The sequence below is a fragment of the Limanda limanda genome, chromosome 5 (assembly GCF_963576545.1).
Source record: "Limanda limanda chromosome 5, fLimLim1.1, whole genome shotgun sequence".
In the NCBI taxonomy this organism is placed as follows: domain Eukaryota; kingdom Metazoa; phylum Chordata; class Actinopteri; order Pleuronectiformes; family Pleuronectidae; genus Limanda; species Limanda limanda.
The window spans coordinates 9,217,369-9,238,016 of record NC_083640.1 but is presented as its reverse complement, the minus strand read 5'-3'; the positions used below and the strand labels follow the sequence as shown (position 1 = coordinate 9,238,016).

Here is a 20,648-nt window from a genome sequence, read left to right as displayed (position 1 = left end):
ATACACACATACATGTTATACACACGTACAGGACATAAAGCTTTACCTGGAAAGGTCGTTGAGCAGACTGAGCACATCCTGTAAGGCATCATTGCCAGCTGCCTGATTTCCACAGCACTCTGTGGCTCTGGCCAGGTGATTGGTCAGCAGGCTGGACACCTGCCGTGCCAGACCAGAGTGCACAGCATCTGTAGACCCGCCTTTGAAGAAGAAAAAAAAAACATTACAACAACTTAAACAACTAACTAATTCAAAGGGTACAATACTGGTGAGATTCACACATGCTAAGTTACTTTTCTTACCTTCCACCTTCTCCCACTCTATACATCGGTTGGCCAGCACCTGGAAGGCAGCCCAAGCCATAGTGGCCACCTTCTGCTTTTTGGTCTGCTTCTCATTTGAGCTACATTCCCTCTGACCACTTAAACTACACAGACTGTCCATGAGCTGGACCAGGCCACTCCGAACCAGGCACTGCTCCTCGCTCCTATGGTGAAAGGGACGATAAGTGATGGTTAACAATCTGAGGGTCTAGCAATACTGGAATAATAACAGAGACAATGCAAGGTGGATTCTCTTGCCTGGTGTAGGGGATTGTGCAAAGTAAGCCAATACTGTTGGCACACGCGATGGGATAGCGAGCACATAGTGACACTACAGAAGTCATGGTCTCCCCAAAGGCTTCCTGCACCTGCTCAACCATTCCACCACAGGTCAGCTCCTCAATCCTGCACAGAATCAGAAACAACCAAATACGGTTATTCTGTGCCATTTAATTTTTTATAATAAACATAATATGAGGGATAGTGTCCGTATTAGGTATTTCTATAGACTTCTTTTGTGCTGTACATGTTGTGTAGGTTCAGATTGTTAATTGTGGTTCAGCCTCTCCTCTTACCTTGGGCCACCTTGCAGTACCATAGTGACAGGCCCCACCAGGTGGGTGACACCACCTACTCTAACAGCCGCAGTGAGCAACTCCCTCATATGAACCAGTGCCTGCTTCCGTGTACTGCCCCGTCTCCAGCGTGTCTGTGCAGCCGACAGGAAACTGCTGCTTGACACCTAAGGACATGACAGACATAAAGTTATAGAATCCACTGATTCTCATGCAGCTATGACAAACAAAAAAGTGTTGAGTCAGAAACCTACAGCTTGATCAGGTGTCGTCCCGATGAAGGCAAAGAGCTGTCCCAGCAGCACACTGTATGTTGGCTTGTCTCGGCTGTCCTCTATAGCCAGAGACTGCAGCAGAGTAAATGAGGTGCTGCGATGACTGGTGGGGTGATGTCGCCTCCTATAGATAGAATAAAAAGAAAAGGAATAAATTCAGCCATTCTTATGATTTTCCACAATTGAATCCATCAAACCAACACTGACCTTTGTGAAGCGTGTGTAAACTCCAAGTCTTGATTAGCAATCATCTCCAAGTCAGAGGGTGCTGACATGCTGCGCAGAAACACTGGCTGCTTCACCAACGGGATCACTGTCTTGGCATCTGACACCGACTTAGAGGCTGAGGCAAGAATGAGAGTGATCAGGAGAAAATCAAACTTGTCTCTCAATCTCTGATGTCTCTGGGTAATTGAAACACTTGTAAATCATGCAGGAATTAATAACGGACAATGAAAATACTGATCTATAGAAGGAAAAGAAACTGAGTAAACGTGTTTCAAGAATTTGTTTCATGAATTTCCCATGTGAGTTACATAACTGTACCCATACATTTTATAATGCAATACAAGGCTTAGAATATAGCAGCTGATTAGTGACACAAGAAGACACATACAAAAGATGCGTACCTGGACCTGGCGTGCCAGCAGGTGTGGAGGCTAGGCTCCTGCAGTGTGGAGCGATGGTAACATGGAGCAACAGCTCAGTGCGGTTCATTAGGCTTTTTACCAGCGCCTTCGTTTTGGCGAGTGGGGCGCTACTTCTACTGTGCGTGGTGTTGACATCCTGGAAGAACTTCTCCCTGTCAGTACAAATACATGATGTTAGATAGAACAGTACTTAACTTGTGACTGAGATAATGAGGACAATTTGAATTACTTGCCTCAATGCAAGAACAACATTTTCCAAGTCACTAAAATCAAGTGGGACCTCCTTCAGAGAGCAGAGCAGCTCCAGCTCCTTAATTTTGTTCTGGTACAAAGAAAACATGTCATTAAGACCACAGCAAATATTAGAGTTAATGTTTTATTCTCTTGAGCAACAGTTATAAATTGTGTGTATGTGTATGGTGAAGGGTACCTCAAAGAAGTGGTAGTCGTGGAAGAAAGGAGTGTTGTTCTCCAGCTTTCCCTGCTGGGCCTCCTCCACCTCATTCTGCCACTTTTGTTCCAATTCCGCTACACTCTGAAAGCAACACAGGACATAATTGGCACAGAGACACAGTCTTCTAGGAACTTTCTTTTTTTTTTTACAGCTAAATTCAGGTCTTCTTGTCCATCTAAATCTGGTCAATCTTATTTTAACTGATAAGCTATTCTGTTGGTTTTAAAATAATTCTCATACTTTCCAATTTTGTGGGACATATTTAAGTATAAATGGCTAGTGTGTATAGTATTGTGTATAGAGCTCACCTGCAGCTGACGCTCCATAGCATTGATCTTCTTAAAGGTCTCGGCCATGATCTTACAGACCAGGTCATACTCCTCTGCATGATCCTCGCGGTACTGGTAGTTGACGAGTGACTGAAGGGCATCCACCAGGCTTAAATGTTTTATGACACAAGATATGATAACCTCCTCCATTACATCTGGTCTGATCACCTCCCTTACAGAGAAAAAAATGGTTGAGTATTAACATTATGGTTTTCATTTTGATAAGAAAACAATGAGAACTTTACTTCCTAGTGTGTATGCATTCGCGTCTGCAATATTGCTTCTATTATCCAATAAATACACAAAAAACAATGGGATCATTAACCAGACTAACATGTTGAAAAACACCTTTGGAACAGAACAAAAAATTTACTCTATGAGCTGAGCCTCGTGGTTTACAAAATCCTAGATTGCTGGTCCTATTTTAAAGTTTAAAACGTCTGCCATATGAGTGATGAGTGAAATGTGACTGTATATTAATATTTATATTTAATTTCACATTACAAGAACCAGAATGATTGTAATTGCCAGTTAGCGGACGCTACCAGTGTAATTTATCCATACAGTTCAGAGGTGACACATAAATACCCTCTATTATTGTCACAACATGAACTCCTTACTTGATACTGGGGCGAAACTGTGGTCGAGCCCTTCCAGACACCTCTCGTAGCCTTCCCATGATGCCTGGAGGGAGGCGGATACGAGGCAAGTCAAAGTAGGTCCCTGGCATAAGGCCTGGGGGTGGGATGAGCACATCAGCTGGGTAGACAAACTCCCGGTCCTCCTCAATGGTGAGTGGCAGAGGTGACGGGCTGGGTGTGAGGGCAGGAGAGATTGCACCGTTTGCTTCCACCTGCCACTGGCACCTAAAGGAAAAACAAAATCTTCCATCAGTCTCACATTTCAGCTGCCAGCAGATATGCTGTAGTCAACTTCACTCCACTTAAGAATATGTACCAACTCTTACAGTGTACTATACTAATCGCAGAGGACGTTTTGTGCAGCTTTCATTAAACTGTCACCTTTGCAGCAGCTTTGAGCAGAGCAAATCGTGGCAGGCTTCCTCCTCCCTCGTCACTTCTGGTCCGTTGTACAGAATACGAAGCATTGAACAAGCCAGCACTGACAGACCCAGTGCAAGGTCTGCCAGGAAGGGGAGGCCTCCTGAGACATCTTCAGATGACTCCTTAACACAAAACCAGACAGCATCTTCAGAATTAGCTGATGTTCCTCATGTTCCACACTGTCACTATGACGACTACAGATGTTCCCAAATTTTACCTGTGCTCTGACAGTGCAGGAGAACCCCCACATGGCTTTATCGGGGGTGTTGTGTTCACGTCCACTCCTCATCTCAAAAGAAAAGGTCACAGTGTCTCCTTCCACCTAAAACAGGGAACAGAAAAAAGGATTGCTTTAAAAGACTGCTGTGCGTACTGTGTATTTACTGTGTCTGTTTGCACATAACAGCTTCTTGTACCTTGACGAGGTCTTTGGGCCATCCTGTCCCCAATACACTGCGACTGCCATATCCCAGAGTGTTCCCTCCGTACTCTGTTACTTTACGACTGTTCGTGTTGGGACCAGCATAGATCACCAACTGAAATTTCAGAGAATACATTTAATCAAAATAAATAATTAAAAGTCCCTAAACTACATATCTGCTATGCTAGAAAAATGGCACAAAATACATATTATAGCTACAAAGACCAGCAAAATTGTGATGGTCATTACCTTGTCATAGTCATACTGTGATGAGCAGCGAGAATCAAAGCGCAGGTAGAGGCAGCGAGCTCCTGGGATGTGTACGGTCTCCTTGAACTTGTAATTGTCCCTTACAGGGTGCACTGTCTCTACAGTTTTCCCAGCAGCCCATGGGGCTGGGATCTTAAGTCCAGTCAGGAAACCTGGCTCCTCACGCTCGTCAAGAATTCTAATATACAGGACACAAAAAAGAAAGATTACGAATACTGGCAGACAGCTGGCATTTACGTTCTCATTAGTTCTGAGAACATGTTGAAATCTTACTGTTCTCATTAAAATGCTAAGTTATGCAGAAAATGTATCCAAGATATGATCAGATGAATTAATTTGTGAATTATGAAAAAAGAAAACGTACTTGTCATCAACGGTACATGTCTTCGCCCCCTGCCCGAGAGTGCCACACGTAGGTGGAGGCTCTTCAGTGAAAAGCGGAGACTGAGTCTTTAGTAAAAGGGCCGTCTGAAATGCAGAGTGTAAATAAAAACTTCAGTAAGAAAAACTTTTATTTAATGCAAAACTTGTCTTTGGATTTGCAAGATGCTGACCTGGCTGGTGTAGAGAACCAGCTGCACCAACTGAGGCATGAGGGCATCTGCGAGAATGAGGGTCTGCAGGTTGGGGTGCATCAGAGAGGTGAGCAACACTGGCAGTAGGTGCCCAAGCATGGTGGCCTTGGTTACCTGCTCCAGGCCTTTCAACCTGAGGTTAGCAAGAAGGGACAAGGTAAAAATTTATTCGTGTTGGATCCTCAGCAGAATAGAATATGATAATTTTAAAAGCTTGCACCCATAAATGACTTCCCATGGCCTTTTATTCCTTTTATAAAGCTTCAGCATTACTCGGCTTTAGCTAAATCTTGTTTCATGGTGAAGTAAGGCATTAGAGACAAACCATATCTGCTTTTTTGACAGTTATATTATGATTTTATGGTTATACAGATGGCACCAAAGTCTGGTCATGGATTATAATAAAATAAGTCTCAGGGTATCCATCAATGACAGCTGACCAAAAGAACATTTAAAAAAAAAAAAAAAGTTCACCTTGTTTCTCTGTCAAGGATGTCGCTGTTTATCAGGGCTGTGGTCACCTGCTGCAGGGTTTCCAGTACTTCATCACATCCCACCAGGATCTTAGTTGCCAGGGACAGTATGCTACCTTGCAGCTCCTGATGACATCACACAGAATAGGAAAACACTTACGTAAACCTGCTTCAGTAACCATAAATAGAATTTTTTAGAAATAACACGACTTAAGTCAATACAACACTGCTAACTGATTTTATTAATACTGCAGTAGGCACAAATTATTAAGCTGTGCTATAAACAAGAATTGTTTTCTTGTTGCTCTATTCCACCAACAAACACCCGAACAAACTCCATGTGCAGAGGTAGGGGTATTTAAAGGGGATGTTTACCTGTACCTTCATTGTTTCCCCTTGTATGGAGCTGTCACTGTCGTCATTATCATCTGGACGGATTAGAATAGTGTTACTGAGGAGGTGGTTCTGAACGGCCATGAGGTAGCGCAGACTAGGTGAGACCACCTAAGGAGAGAGGGAGACCATCTTAAGTTCCTATCTCAAAAGAAATGTGATCTTGGTCAGCATGAGTAAGTGTTTCTGAAAAGATATTCATACTGGTACAGTGGAGAGCAGCTTCTGGAAGTCATCCCGGGCGACTGTCTGACACTTGGTAATTACGAGGCAGGATTCCCGCACTACAGTCTTGAGGATACAGTGCAGCAGCTCATCACTCAATCTGAAAAATAGAGACATTTCTACTCTTCAAAAACAAGAAGATAAAGGAGCCAACTTAGGTTTGTAAACTAGGACATGATATCGTTGGAGCAGTGTTGCCATGTACCTGTAGTGGTCGTCTTCTTCACTCCCAAATCTATTCTTCTGTAGCTGGTCTGCCAAGTTGGTGAGGATGACGTCCCGAAGCTGAGACAGGCCAGTGTTTCTTTCACCTGGGTATCACATACAAACACACACAATATGGGATTTATTGCCAAAAATCAACAAAGGTGCCAGTTTTATGATAACGAGCATGTTTAATAATCACCTTCAGTTAGAACAAGTTTCAGTAGTTTGTTGAGTTCAGCTTCCCCATGATACAAAGTATTCAGGCCTGAGCTACAGAGACGGAGGAAGTAAAAAGAGACAAAGGGTTCATTTAAATATAAATATGATCAAACAACATTTTACCTGATTGATATGTATTGTATATTGTGTTGTATTTGAGAATGATCACTTACCTGATGGCCATGCACACCTCTCTCTGAATCTCTGCCCCTATCTGATCCACTGGAGCCATGAGAAGCTGCCACAGGAGGAGGCCGGAGCGACGCACACTCTCCCTATTCTGCTCTGACTGAGGATTGAAAAACCTAAACACCACCTAGAAAAGACAAATGGAAAGATATATATATATATTTATATGAAAAAACACCAAAACCAGTGTCAATTCTGTAAAAACATCCCGGGCTGCACCGTACCTGGAACACCACCAGGATGCACCGGATGATGCAGGTATCTCCGTTGACCATGGCCTTCTCCATAATGTCACAGATGCTGCTGAAGTGACGAGCCTCGATGGGATGTTGTTTACCCAGTAAGGCTCCCAGAGGCAAGCTGTTGCTGGTGGCTGCCAGCAGGTTGAGCTGGTGGATACACATGGCACCAACATGATGAAGTAGCTGGTTGATCACCTCGCCAGTGGCCACTGTTTCCTCTGTGAAAAGACAGGTGTTGCAGATTAGTCAACTTTTTACTTGACCTTATAGAAAGGAGCAACTTGGGGTTTCAGTGCGGTTTGTCTCTACCTTTGGGTTCTTTGATGACATGGCTGACACCGAGCCTATGGCACACATGATGGAAGGCTTGGTTCCCAGGGTTGCACCACTGATCGATGTAATCACTGGAGCAGGTCCAGATCAAGTTGTTCAGTGCATCGTAACATGCTCCTATGGCGCAAAAGATGACATAATTAAGTGTCAATTACGCTGGCAATTCACTGTGTGACCATCTTCTTTCAGTTTTAAATACACCAGCAGAAAGTGACAGAAGTTGAGCTCACCTAGCCCTGCCACCTGGGCTCCCCTGCCGAGCGAACTGCCAGGAGCATCGATGAGGTCTGCACGGCTGCTGAACTGACCGTCAGCCAGGTTAAACACCAGGCTGGAGGCTAAAACTGAACAGAAAAACCACAATTTATACACAAGTTTAGTGTATAAACCTATAACTAACAATTCGGTACAAGGTGGTCTCTATCTAAAATGTATCTCTGCTCAAATGTAGTAAAGCTGTTCCTACCATTCCTGCTAATTAAAAACCTCAATTTTAAATAAACGTATATAGAATATTTATTATCTGCTGGAACATGATGTCAAATGTTTGTTGTAGTTTTTTTTACTTTTCTGGAGTCTTATGAAAAAATAAAAATCACAAGATAACTGTCAGATATTATTGGGAAAAAAAAACACGATGAGGTTTTAGCCCTGTCTGTGTGTGCTCTTACTTTTGAGAGAGGACAGGCTGCTGGTACCTCCAAATAGCGAGCGTGTGGCAGAGCTCCCAGATACACCCGGAGGGGAGACCAGCATCACAAGATAGGTTCCACACACATACATTGGGGTCTTCCTCAGAGTCTTCAAAGGGAGTCCACAGCTGGTGTTGACAGCTATGAAAGGTAAGAAAAAAGCATTTTAATGTATTATCTGATCCAACCATTTTATGTATGTGATCCATTTGATTTTCACGTTAAAAATGGTTTTTCTGATGAATTACCCGACTGCTCCTCTTTGACAGTGTTGGTAATTGCAGAGCCTGTGAGAGCAGCCAATGTGGCAGAATGGGAGGCCCGGAAGCGTGACATTCGACTCAAGAGAAGTTCATTCAAGCACTTGGAAGACTCGCCTTCTTTGCGAGTAAGAATAACTCTCTCCTGCAAGATGTCTGCCACACATAATCCTGTCTGTGTCTGCACCATTCATAGGGAAAAGAAAAAAAAGAAGAAAAACAAATCAAGATGCTATCAGATACATAGTGAATAGAGTTGAATCTGCTGTATATCAGGGGATAAAGTACTCACAGACAAGTGAAAGACATCCATGAAGACAGAGTGGCCTTTCTGCGTCTTCTCGTTGAGACTGGCCGGAGACCAGACCCAGTACAGGTAGGTTCCATCTGAGCAGAGGTGCAACGTGGTCATGCTGCTGCCCACAGGAAAGTGATGGGCTGGCATGGGCACAATCTGGCACACCTGAAAATGACAGTGAACATTAACATAAGCTTTGGCCACACACAAAAACTGAGCTGGTCGGATGTTTATGGCTACATTTTCACAGAGTATAGATTGTATCTAGTGCCTGTCTCTATATGAATCCATTACATTTCCTCAACCTGCCTCTTCATCTCTGGCATTTGATTTGCACCATTTGATTGCGGTTCATTTAAAGAGAACTATATGTGAAAACAGCCTAAATGACAACTACAACTACAATTTTGTGTGAACAGGTCAGTAAATTCAAAAGGATTTACAATGTCAAAGGCACTCAATGAGGCAACATCACAAAACAATAGTGGAATAATGGAACCGTACCTGGAGAGTGAAGGGGTCAACGACCTGGCACAGCTGTTGAGGCTTGGCATCGAAGGAGGAGGGACGGTGGAGGAGGCGACCGTTGCTGAACACCACCCAGCCGGGCTCCAACTCCTCATTTCGACAGTACACAAAACCTCTACACAAACACAGAGCATACATTTCACTGGTTAGTGATAATACACATTATCTGCAATATGAAGCATGTTGAAAAGTCTGCATAGAATAATTCCAACTTTTGCTTTTCTACTGAGTGCTGACTACAAGGTACTGACAGCACGTCCTCTTAGATAAGGAGTGGTGAGCTACTTCAAATGTATTATGGACAAATATACACAGACGTGTGGCATGACTAAGACTTGTACTAGTAGCTATGGGTTATTCAATGGTCACGCCAACTTTATTAGAATACATTTTTCCCATAGAAATGGTTGGTTTGGTTATCATTCCTGACATTGAATTAACAAACATGGCTACTTCTAAGTAGAATTGGTTTATTCACAAGTCTAAATCTGACACATGTATCTTTCCTGGAAGTTATTCACTAAGAGAAAATAAAATGTACACTTTGAATTCTAAAAACAAATTGTGGAAGGAAGCTGCCCTCTACTTGCTAATAGGGCAATTTGTTTTAATTGCTTGACATTATAATGCAGAGCACACATCACCTCTCTGTCCCTTTCATAATCAACCAAGTCAATTACAGATGGTCATAGAGGATGTGACGTGTACAGCAGATATTGGTTTACAAATTGCCAGGAAACAACGTAGCACCACTGTTGCCTCGGGACAGGGTAAGTGATCAGGGATATATTTAGTGTTTCACTCCCTCTTTCTGTCTTTCTCTCTCACTGTCTGAATGCTGCAGATGAAGAAAGGCAGGAAGGGAAGAGTATCACGTTACCTCAGTGTCCCATGTAAACCAGAGCCCAGCTTGCTGAGTCCTCTCCCAGAGGAGTTAGTAGTATACAGATAGAGCCCGTCCGTGGCGAGACAGCGCCCCAGGTCAGTGTCTGCGAGACGAAGGCACACAAAAAATAAGATTTAGTCGGAGGTTATTAACAGACACGTGACATACTGAAATGAACGGTAGAGGGAAGTATCATCAGAAGAGTGGACGAATCCTGGCAGGAGAAACAAGGTGGAAGCATCTCATTGTTGTGTTTACATAGTGAATTTTAGAGATCTAGATAAAGAGGTCCAATATTGATCGAGTAACAGGTTAGATTATCATATGCAAATCATGCAAATTGCTTTGTGGCTGATTAGGTCGTATAAGGACATATTCCCCCGTCCAGCCTCGGTCACTCAAGGTCAGCTTATCGATTGCTGGAGAGTGAGACATCACTTTCCACTCCTCTGCTCTATCCCCTAAACTCTCTACGTCACAACTCCTGTTGTTAGTTTCAACTCAAGCCCGAATGTCTCCACGGCATCTATGTTTATACAGTGAAATGAGGCCTTAATGTACACAGTGCTCAACAGCCTTTACTTTTACTGCCAGACACTTAATGCATTTCGAACTGAATGAAAGGCAGTATTATGATGGCAAGTGTGATACTCTCAGTCTTCCCCACAATCTGCAAGCCAGCAAACTACACATGCAAAAGTCATTATAGCCAAATTACAGAACTGGATCTACTATTCATACTCATATTCTAATTTGTTTTGCAAAAGTAGCGAATGATTATACAAATGTTTAAAGGTTTATTTTACCTTTGCTCTCTGCACCTCCAGCAGAGTTATCTGGAGTGGGTAGCATGTCCTCAAAACCCCAGGACACACTGTGTTTGCCCCCCAGCAGGCAGGATGGAGAGCCTGGGCCTCCTTCCAGGAGCAAAAGTCTGACGCAGGAGAAAAACAAGCGTGGTCAGAAGTTGGAGAAGTAGTTAATAAATCTATTTCAGATGAAGCAAAGTAATGCCCTCACCTGTACAGGACATCTGACACCGGGAGCTGGCCCAGATCAGTTTGTTTCTGCAGCAGGTGAACTGTGTGAATGAAGGTCTTCAGAGATCCCCTAGAAAATAGACAGGCAGATTAGACAGGAGGCTTCTGCATGAAACACAAGCAAAAGCTCATTGTTAAGTATTTCTGGAGCTGTAAGTGGAATAATAGCTGGCTGATATTGTAGAGAGGATCTGATGTAATGTGCTTAGAATTAATACATATTCTTCTCTGAATTTGGATTAAGGAACGCCAGAGATATTATTTTACAATGCGACTATCTGCAGGGTGTAATAAGCAACCGACTTCAGTTTGTGCAGGGTTCGTTTGCTGCATCTCCTCATCCAGGACTGTATCTATTAACTGAACAAATGAAAGTCATTTTAAATTCAGGGAGATGATCTATGCAAAGAGGGAGAGTGGTATTCTAGCATGCACGGAGGTTGGTGTCTGTAGCATTGGAAAACCTCCTGGACAGGGCATTTAAAAAAAAAGGAAGGATAGATAACATTATGGAGAAACAGATTCCAATGTCTACCGTGATAACAGGTTTTTATAGTTGGTTGCATCAATTGATATAAAATGTGTGTTACAGCAGGGGGGGTTATAAACTAAAGAACTTGACAATCATGGTATAATGTTGCTTTGAGACTCGGGTGATCCAGTGAAATCCTACAATGTGCTGCTGTACAATGTGTACGTTCGATTCAGTATTTAAATGTTCCGCAGACAACAGACAAACTAAACGTGTCAGCCTTTTGTCAATGTCCCCCCTCTACACCTCACTTTGTAAACATCAACAGCTGATTTCAATGCACATGGATATGCAGTCTATTTGCTCAGTAGATTTACACACCGACCCCACCAGAGGCGAGGGGGGAGTTAAGCTGATAGCTCTTTAATTAGCTCCCACTGTTGGTGAAAAAGCACCCGGGCTGGATGGTTCCCCACAACAAAGGGCTCTCAGCCTCTGATGCTGAACAAAGAGTGGAGAGTTCTGGTTTTGACAAGTCAAGATCATTTGTCACCAACAGAAGCCAGAGATCAGGTGCAAAATAAAAGCTCATTCTGCTCTGCTGTGGGCTCAGTGCCAAACACAAGATACATCAAAACAACCTACACATTTAACTTCTATTCTTGTTACTGGGGTGTTTTTTATTTGACCAAATAACAAGGCAAATACTGCCACCCCACCCTGTGCTCATACACACAGTGCATGGGGCCCTGTCTCTCCACACAAGCCCTCTGATACTCCCCGATTGATTTCACCAACTGTGGCTGAAGCTGCAGCAGATCAGACGAAAACAAGCTCCACTTATTAACACCAGTTCGAGGTCAGAACATCAGAACATGATAATGACACTGAGCTGACAGCAGGGAAGTGTGTTTACAGCCACAGGTTTAAGATAAGAATATATGTAAACGGAAGATAGAGAAAGGAAAAACAAATCAGTTTGTCAGTTATTTGAATTACGGATGGGAGGAAGAAACTGAGTCACATGTAGACTTAATGATGTTTTCACTAATAACACCTTTACACCAAGATTAAGGGGTAAACACAGACGTTTGACTCCTCTCCCATTGCCAGCAGAGGAGTTTGCGTACCTTTTTTGTTTTTTGCAATGAGTCACATTCAATGTCTATAATGCACCATATATAAAGAAGCTCTCACACCTTGCTGTTTTGCCAGTAAAGTATGTTGTACAATATGACATTGTTTTATTGCGGTTTTTTTCAAAAACAAAAGGGAACAAAAAGCAATAGGTCCGAGTGTCATGTTTTTCACTACCGATTAAAGCCAGAGCTGATTAAAACCCTTGACGACTGCAGAGTCATTTGACCTGGGGGTGAATGACAATTATGTCCATTCCCATTGCAAAAATTATGTTAGTGGGGGGTTTTGACCAGGGAAAAGGGGCTTAAGATAATTCCCTAATAATGTTTATAGTTATAACTTACTAACATTTACTTAGAATGCTTCTGCTTTTCAATTCATTCTTGTTATTTGCATAAAATATTACAATGGGCCTTCTGTAAAGTGTTCATTGTGATGATGGGACAGTAAGAAAAGACCTCACCTAGCACAAGCAAGTGCCACAAGTGCAGCAGCAGCATTTTCCCTCTGTCTGTGTGTGTGGAGGATCTGCATCTGCGGCTGCCCCTGCTGCTGACTTGACTCCTGGGCACCATCTTCCAACCAGGAGCAGAGCAGCCCCTCCAGACCATTGAGGCAGTCAGCGGGCTCTTTGCTGAGACTGAGCGGCTGGCAGTCCCGGAGGCAGGCCAGCAGCACCTCTGCCGTGACACCGCAGAGCGCAGGGTCGCTGCGGGTCTGGGACTGCAGGAGCGGGAAGACCAGCAGCAGACCAACACGCGAGGTGAAGGGTGCCTGCTCAGGTTGCTGTAGCAGACCTTGTCTCTTGAGCAAGGCCAAGGTCTCCTCATCCGCCCCTCCAGTCCCCTCTCGATCCTGCTGCTCCTCCAGGGCCAGCTGCCGCTGCGCCCCCCACAGGCCACGCAGTGCGTTGAGCCGGTACTCCAGCAGGCGCGCGTATGCATTGCTCTGATTCCCACAGACAGCACGCAGACGCTCAGCTAGCTCCACCGGGTTCTTTGTCTCAAATGTTAGAATCTGGAGTGAAGGACAGAGAATGAGGTAAAGAAGAGGAGGAGAGTGAAATAATTATAATAACGACAGTAGTTACAAGTGTGAGCATTTGTCTGGAGCTTTATAAAAGAAAAAGACAGAATAAAAAGTTATTTCCTGACCTGGTCTAGCTAGAGACTATTTCAGTTTCCAATGCAAAGAGAACATTGATTTAGAAAGCAAACATTTTCTGAATCTCAACTACAGAGGAAAAGCACAGTGGAGGAAAATTAAAATTAAACGGACATGAACTGAATTTGGGTTTGTATGTTGATATGCAGTCAAGATCTTAGTTTAAAACGACATTATTTCTAGCATGCCAATAAATTAGATTGGATCTATAGTATGTCTGCAGTGTAAGTATGAATCACTTCCACAGAACAAATACTGCTACCCTACGTTTCCGTGGACTATGAAATATAGGTTATAGATTGCAATGCACATTTGGGCTAGCCTATCACCAGTGAAACTATGTGCATCATGTGCACTTAGGCAGCATTTCTAATATTGATTACACTCTGTGGCCCACGAACCATGGGCTAGGAAAAAAAAATCCATTATACCATTTAGCAGGCACAATTTGTATTGATTCAATTTCAGAAAAGCTACTAGTGTTACAGTAACACTCCTTAACTGGATGCTGCTGGGCCTTCTCCACCTTGCTCTGCAAAACACTGCTGCAAGTGGATAAAAATAGTCAGCATCAGTACACCTACGAACACAGCACCGAATGACCCAGTCAGTCTTAAGGCTGGACAGGGAGAAGGGTGGAACTGTAGAAAACCAGACACTAAAAATAAGACCCCAGGCCTGGGTACTCATACAAGTCTCACCCACATGCATGTTACCATTTTTATTTTATTATCCTTGGGATCTGATAGACATTATCATGGGAATAATGTATGTCGTAATCACGCTTTATATTCAATAATGTATACGCAAAAATGTTAAGGAAGGTACAAATTCTGATTATGTAACCTGTCCTTTGCCATACTTTCTGCAACTAATTAAGCTTCACAGTTTTTGGTACTGTTACAATTCTTACACTGTAGTAAAGTCAAAGATTAGACCATCCTGTGCATTTTCCAATGTGAAAAGTCTGACTATTATTTATCATGCCTTAACCGGCATGGCCACATGTTTCTTCTTGCTCTAGAGCAGCTAAAACAAACAGCACAATTTCACAAGCTGGGTTGGTCACAGTAGGTCAGGTGTGGAGCTAAACAGACAGCCAAAGTTTGAGGGTTGAAATTCAAGCTTGCACATTCACTTTCATTAATGAACCAATGGTTAGACGAGTTGCCGATACAGTATATAGTTTGATCAGGCAGCTAAACAACAGGAAAAAGAGCCATCAGCACAACTTGTGTCTCCAACGCTAATCTAATAACATAATAGATACCTGATTATGGTCCTAATACTACCAGATACAATGTGGTATTGTGAAGGAAAGCAGCTAACAAACTGGTCATTTATAGCACCAATTACATACTTAGTCAAGAGGAAAAGAGGAGGTTATGTCATAGTAATACACCCAGTAGCATGCACCACACTCTGCTTTGTTAAAACTAAATCAAGCAGGCAGTGTCTGTTAACGAGCACAAAAGCCATTCACCAATCTCAGCATAGTTCTTACGCAAAATAAAAACACATCCCACAATAAAGTGTGGAAATTGCACCTCCTCCCATCCTACAGCTATGCAATAGAATTTGAATTTCTTATGGATCATAGGCTTAAGAGCTGTTCATTCCCTTTACTAAAAGTCCAATAGTTGCAGAAAGTTAAGAGATGGGCCGATAGTGTTTTCTTATTTGACATCAAGTAGATATCCTGAAATGGAACTGTTGGTTTGAACTACTGTCCAGTTAATTCACAGGGAGTTGGTCCAACTAGAGTTTATAAAAAAGAGGTTGAACTAATAATATTAAGGACATCAGTTTGATTCAGGCACATTCCTCATCTTCTAGAGATTCAACTCTAATATAAAGTTTTCACATCCTAACTACGGAGACATAACAGAGTTCCCGGATTTTGCCTGAGAATTAACAGCCTGTATTCCAGATTAACCCAATGACAATAATTGATTCAGATGTGTTAATACACATTATGTACATGAAACCTAAAAAGTTGCAATAACTTAAGCCACGCACAAAACTGAAATGAGGGTGGACGAATTCTAAGTTAGGGACTACTTAATGTAATCCTAAATGTGGGAGAATAGCCAATTGAATATTAATTTAGATTTCTATTTGAAAGCTTCTTTTTTTTGGTTTTACTTCAGTGCTGCCCATCTCTACAAGGACTCACTGGAAGAAGAGATGTTATATCTCAATGGGACCTCCTTTGATGGATGAATAAATTAAAATAAAGCTTCGGAATACAAATATCCACCTACTGCTCAAGCACTGACTGGACATAACTTTGCTTTGAGTTAAGAGACAAAAAAGCAAGACAGAAACGATGGCATTACACCTGACGCTAATCGGAAACGATGGACAGTATTTGGTGATGCTGCAGTTACAAAACTTTGCGAATGATTACGTGATAGATGCTCACAAACACTTTTATAATTAATAAACTGGTCGGCACTCTGCTGTGAGTGCACGCAAATGAATGTTTACAGTTTGATGCAACTTGAGAAGTAGTCTGCATAGACAAGCTGCTGCTCTGGCATTACTAATAAAGTTGTGCAATTTGACACCCGAAGGTAGAGGGACATCATGCAAGCGAGTGCAACACCTCAGATGCAAAAGAGAACCATGTGAATAGAACACAAGGCTGCAAACGACCCACAGCTTCCCCTGAACTTGTCATTAGATGGAATGATGCACTGACTGACCACATACAATCAGATACGTTGTACACTTTCTGCAAGTGTGATTAGATTGAAGTCAATTCAGTTACATGACTCATAATTTGAAAGAGTTTCCCGGAAACGAGGTGACATCAGTGTATTAGCAGCAGATCTGTGAGCAGGCAGTGGACCTGCAGACACGACCTTTGTGCCTGATGGTTTGCAGCAGCAGCAGCAGACACTGAAAACACATTTACATTAAAACAACAATGAAACACACAGCTAGCACACCAACGAGCGTGTGTGTGTGTCTATGTACCAAACCTTTGTGTGTCTGTGTGTGTGTGTGTGTTTGTGTTTGAGCGAGAGCTGGATTTCACCCACCTCCTGCTCGGTGTCCCCCTGCTCCGACACTCCGATTTCACTGGGCAGTTCGGCCAAGTCCGTGACCCGAATGAGTCCGTCGTGGAGGAAAATTGTCTCCTCCTTCACCGAAAGCCACTGGGACGAGTCCACGGCCCCGGAGCCCATCGCTCTCTCCTCCGACAGTGATGCCAAAGGGGTCGAACATTAAAAATTCAGTGACGGGAGTGACAGAAACGCCCTAGCTAGCCTGCTAGCGAGCTACAATAACACCACCGCCGATACCGTGTCCGTGCTAACTGTCAGCTGTGTGGCACGGTTGTGTGCTAACGGGGCGGGGAAGCTAACACAGGGAGGCCGGGCAGTGAACAGGCAGCGGCGGCGGCTCCGCTTCACACAACCCCGCTGCTCGGTGTGTCGTGCTAACAGCGGCTGCTAGCTGTCTGGCTGGGTTAGCTCGGAGCTAACTCACCGTGTACGGTTAGAACGTTACCGGGCAGAGTGGGCGTGACACCCGCGCTGAGTCCGTTATGGCGCCGCTCGGTGGGGTGGCTCGGTGGGAGGGGGGCTCCCGGAGCGAGCCCGGGTCGCGGTGCGGGGCTGCGGGCACTCGGCTCGGCTCACGGTGCCGCCGCTGGGTCGGTGGCTGGAGCAGATAATGAGAGTCTCCCAGCTGTCAGCGCGACGCCATGTTTCCAAGGCCAACGAGCCGCTCCCAGCATGCACCGCGGGGCCAGGGTGAAAGCTGTCAAAAATGCATGAGTTCATTGTGGTGTCTCCCAGAAGTCATCACTGCAACAATCACTCACAGACAAGTTCAAAGGATTTCTTTATTTGTTTATTTTTACTGTATATAATTACTGCATTTTAAACGAACTGTATTATAACTACAGGTGCATCTCAATAAATTAGAATATCATGGAAAAGTTCGTTTTATTTAGATAATTAAATTCAGAAAGTGAAACTCATATATTATATAGATTCATTACAAACAGATTGAAATATTTCAAGGGTTTATTTCTTTTAATGTTGATGATTATGGCTTACAGCTAATGAACACCCAAAATTCAGTGTCATTTCGGTATTAAAAATCTTTTTTTGTATTGGTCTTTTGTAATATTCAAATTTTCTGATATAGAGAATTTGGGGTTTTCATTAGCTGTAAGCCATAATCATCAAAATTAAAAGAAATAAACACATGAAATATTTCACTCTGTATGTAATTAATCTATATAATATATCAGTTTCACTTTCTGAATTGAATTATCGAAATAAATGAACTTTTCCATGATATTCTAATTAATTGAGATGCACCTGTATATTAACTTATATACTATTATAACTTATATAATATTATTTATAACTAGGGGTGCACGTTGCGATCTGGGAAACTGATGCGGCCGTGGAGGGGGGGGGGGTTAACACGTCACTTCTTGCGTGCGTCCCGCTGTGCTGGACCACGCCCACTAATCACGCCTATCCACACCATCAAGTGCAGACCATGGTTACTGTGTAGACTCTACACTAATGGTGTGGACCATCAGGTGCACGACCGTTCATTTTATGTAAATCAAATTAAAGTTGTAAAACGAGTCTCACCTCCTTTCGGCAGTAGGTGGTGCTATCATTATCATCTGTAGATTAATAGATCTGCACAGATCAAAAACACTCTTGTTTCTCTTCAGTTCGTATAAATCTTTCACCTTTGCAACAGTCTAAAGGCCGGAGCATGCTTCTGCGTTGTCAGGGGCCCGCAAGCACGCAGTTGTAACGCAGGACTCGTTCTCATTCATGGTTTTCCAACAGTTGCGCGTGTTGCCATGTAATTCCCCGCCAGAACACTAGGCGGAGTAATGTTTTTTGTCGAAGTCGGCTCTTCTTCGTGTGACGAAGAAGAGCGATTTATGTACATCGCCACGGCGGCTCCTCAGAGCCTTTTTCTGGCGGAAAAATCCGCCAGTCAGTGACGGGTTATACTAGTGGTCATAGTTTCGGATCTCTTCTGCCAAGTGCTCTTCTATTTGGTCCATATTCGTTCTTCGAAATGGTTTCCGTGCATGAACCGGAAATGCGACTCCGGAAATGATGTAGTTAGCAGACCAATCACAGCCCTTGCGGGCGGGTGACGCTTGCGGGGCTTTGCCGTCTAGTTAGAAAAATTGGCCGACGCACGTAAGGACGTAAGAAGGGCTACGTTAGCACGTAGGGGGCCCGGCAGGGCTCTTGCGCTTCCGGGCCCGTGAAAACACAGAAGCATGCTCCGGCCTTAAAGGCTCCATTATGCTACTACGTATCCCTTTCGCGGATGGGGACGCACGGAGACCAGAGAGTATTTTTGATTTTTACTTGTCCGACGACTGTACGTTTGAAAACAATTCACCGCCAAACCCATAGGTGGCGCAACGGAACACAAGCTCAGAGAAGCCTACCCCATTTCTGGGAAGAAAAAGTCCACGTGTGTTTATTTACCTCTGTCGGCTTGCCTCCCACACACTGAACCATGGCAACTAACAGAACTAAATAAAGTGACACCCAGCGGGTCAAACTGCTGATGTTATCGTTTCTAAGCGCAGCGGTTCCCCGGTCTTGTTTCCCAACTGTGTTGCTAATCCCACAGCTTGAAGGTGCTTGAGGCTACACGTAGCTACACGGAGCTAGCTAGCTTCCCCCCCAGCTTCAACACACAGTCAGCAGGGACTCCCAACACTAACTACTACCCATTTTTTGCTTCTAACCTGACGGTATTATAGAAACAGTGTCATGATAGAAGTGGAATTAAAGTTGTGACAGCAGGTTTTTGCACTGTTACCACTGTAGTTAGCATGGTTGCTAGCCCGCTAGCGCCGTTTGCAAAGCTCGTTATAACTGTATGTGACCGTGCACACATGTCGTCAGTGCTCTAACGAGCCACCATCAGCCATACAACTCCGCTGGCTTAACACACACGTCACATTAATCATATATTCATAGTTGTGTTTGGGTTTGTTGTGACACAGGGAGAGCAGGAAGTTTTAGGTCCGGAAATGACGTCGTCCGGTAATGACGTACGGAAATGATGTAGTTCGCGGACCAATCACAGCCAAGGGCTGTCCGTAGGCTCTCCGAAATAAACACGGACAGTTAGAAAAATCAGAGGTGCACGAAAAGCTCTCCGAGGCGCTCGGAGAGGGCGTTTCTCTGTCCGTTTCTGTCCGTGTCATAAAAAACGGAGTAGCATATATCAGCCTTAAGACATCGAAGGAATCTGTGACCACTGACACTGTGACATAAAATCAAACTGACTACAAGGAATTCTTTGCTTTATGAATCCATTGTAGTGTTCTTTTATATAAAACCTTGGTGGAGTTAAATAATAAGTTACAAAAATTGCATTCCATTTCATTTAGCTGATGCTTTTATCCGAAGCCACTTACAATAAGTACAATTCTATCAGAGTAATCACCTGAACAACTAATCTCAACATTGCAGTAAATCGAGCAAAACACCATAATGGCACCTGAGGTGAATGATCAACAGCTGATACAGTTTTCTGCTGTACCTTGCAGAACTGAGGGCTAAGGAGCATGAAGAGAAGAGCAGACTAGAGCTGCAGTAGACGAAATAAATGTTCATGATGTACGATGACTATCAGGAGCCCAGTGAGGAAGTGAGCGGGAATCAGAACTCAGACAGGAGAAAGAGAATCTGCTAAATCAAAACCTGGAGCTCCTTGAATTGCTGGCCAAGGAGAAGAGTTTCAGTGCTGACCTCAATATCCAGCTCGACAAAGAAGAACCTGCTGAGTTTACAGACTGACTGGATTCGATTACGATTCAGCAGTGAACGATTCGATTCACAATTTTTTGTATACCTGCACATGGCTGCTCTTTCCTCAATTAATAAAATCAGTCAGACAAACATGAACTCTTTTTTATGTAGACAGTGC

At 43.5% G+C, this 20,648-nt stretch overlaps 1 protein-coding gene across 1 annotated transcript in view; it reads right to left on the bottom strand.

Moving 5' to 3' along the window:
- Positions 1-17,386, bottom strand: part of LOC133001248 (probable E3 ubiquitin-protein ligase HECTD4) — a 36,250-nt gene extending 18,864 nt beyond the window's left edge. The window contains exons 1-35 of the mRNA XM_061070774.1: positions 16,745-17,386; positions 12,997-13,550; positions 10,902-10,991; positions 10,688-10,815; positions 9,876-9,984; positions 8,972-9,110; positions 8,462-8,632; positions 8,158-8,350; positions 7,889-8,050; positions 7,448-7,561; positions 7,194-7,334; positions 6,867-7,102; positions 6,627-6,769; positions 6,434-6,504; positions 6,233-6,338; positions 6,007-6,127; positions 5,785-5,913; positions 5,411-5,535; positions 4,916-5,069; positions 4,726-4,829; positions 4,341-4,539; positions 4,087-4,206; positions 3,888-3,992; positions 3,629-3,792; positions 3,227-3,472; positions 2,586-2,778; positions 2,254-2,358; positions 2,053-2,145; positions 1,803-1,971; positions 1,381-1,516; positions 1,153-1,297; positions 899-1,065; positions 582-728; positions 303-487; positions 47-200 (exon numbers count right to left, since the gene is read on the bottom strand). Of these exons, the coding sequence (XP_060926757.1) occupies positions 47-200; positions 303-487; positions 582-728; positions 899-1,065; positions 1,153-1,297; positions 1,381-1,516; positions 1,803-1,971; positions 2,053-2,145; positions 2,254-2,358; positions 2,586-2,778; positions 3,227-3,472; positions 3,629-3,792; positions 3,888-3,992; positions 4,087-4,206; positions 4,341-4,539; positions 4,726-4,829; positions 4,916-5,069; positions 5,411-5,535; positions 5,785-5,913; positions 6,007-6,127; positions 6,233-6,338; positions 6,434-6,504; positions 6,627-6,769; positions 6,867-7,102; positions 7,194-7,334; positions 7,448-7,561; positions 7,889-8,050; positions 8,158-8,350; positions 8,462-8,632; positions 8,972-9,110; positions 9,876-9,984; positions 10,688-10,815; positions 10,902-10,991; positions 12,997-13,550; positions 16,745-16,891 (5,465 nt within the window). The 5' untranslated portion in view covers positions 16,892-17,386. The remainder of the gene's footprint in view (positions 1-46; positions 201-302; positions 488-581; positions 729-898; positions 1,066-1,152; positions 1,298-1,380; positions 1,517-1,802; positions 1,972-2,052; positions 2,146-2,253; positions 2,359-2,585; positions 2,779-3,226; positions 3,473-3,628; positions 3,793-3,887; positions 3,993-4,086; positions 4,207-4,340; positions 4,540-4,725; positions 4,830-4,915; positions 5,070-5,410; positions 5,536-5,784; positions 5,914-6,006; positions 6,128-6,232; positions 6,339-6,433; positions 6,505-6,626; positions 6,770-6,866; positions 7,103-7,193; positions 7,335-7,447; positions 7,562-7,888; positions 8,051-8,157; positions 8,351-8,461; positions 8,633-8,971; positions 9,111-9,875; positions 9,985-10,687; positions 10,816-10,901; positions 10,992-12,996; positions 13,551-16,744) is intronic.
- Between the last annotated feature and the right edge of the window lie 3,262 nt (positions 17,387-20,648).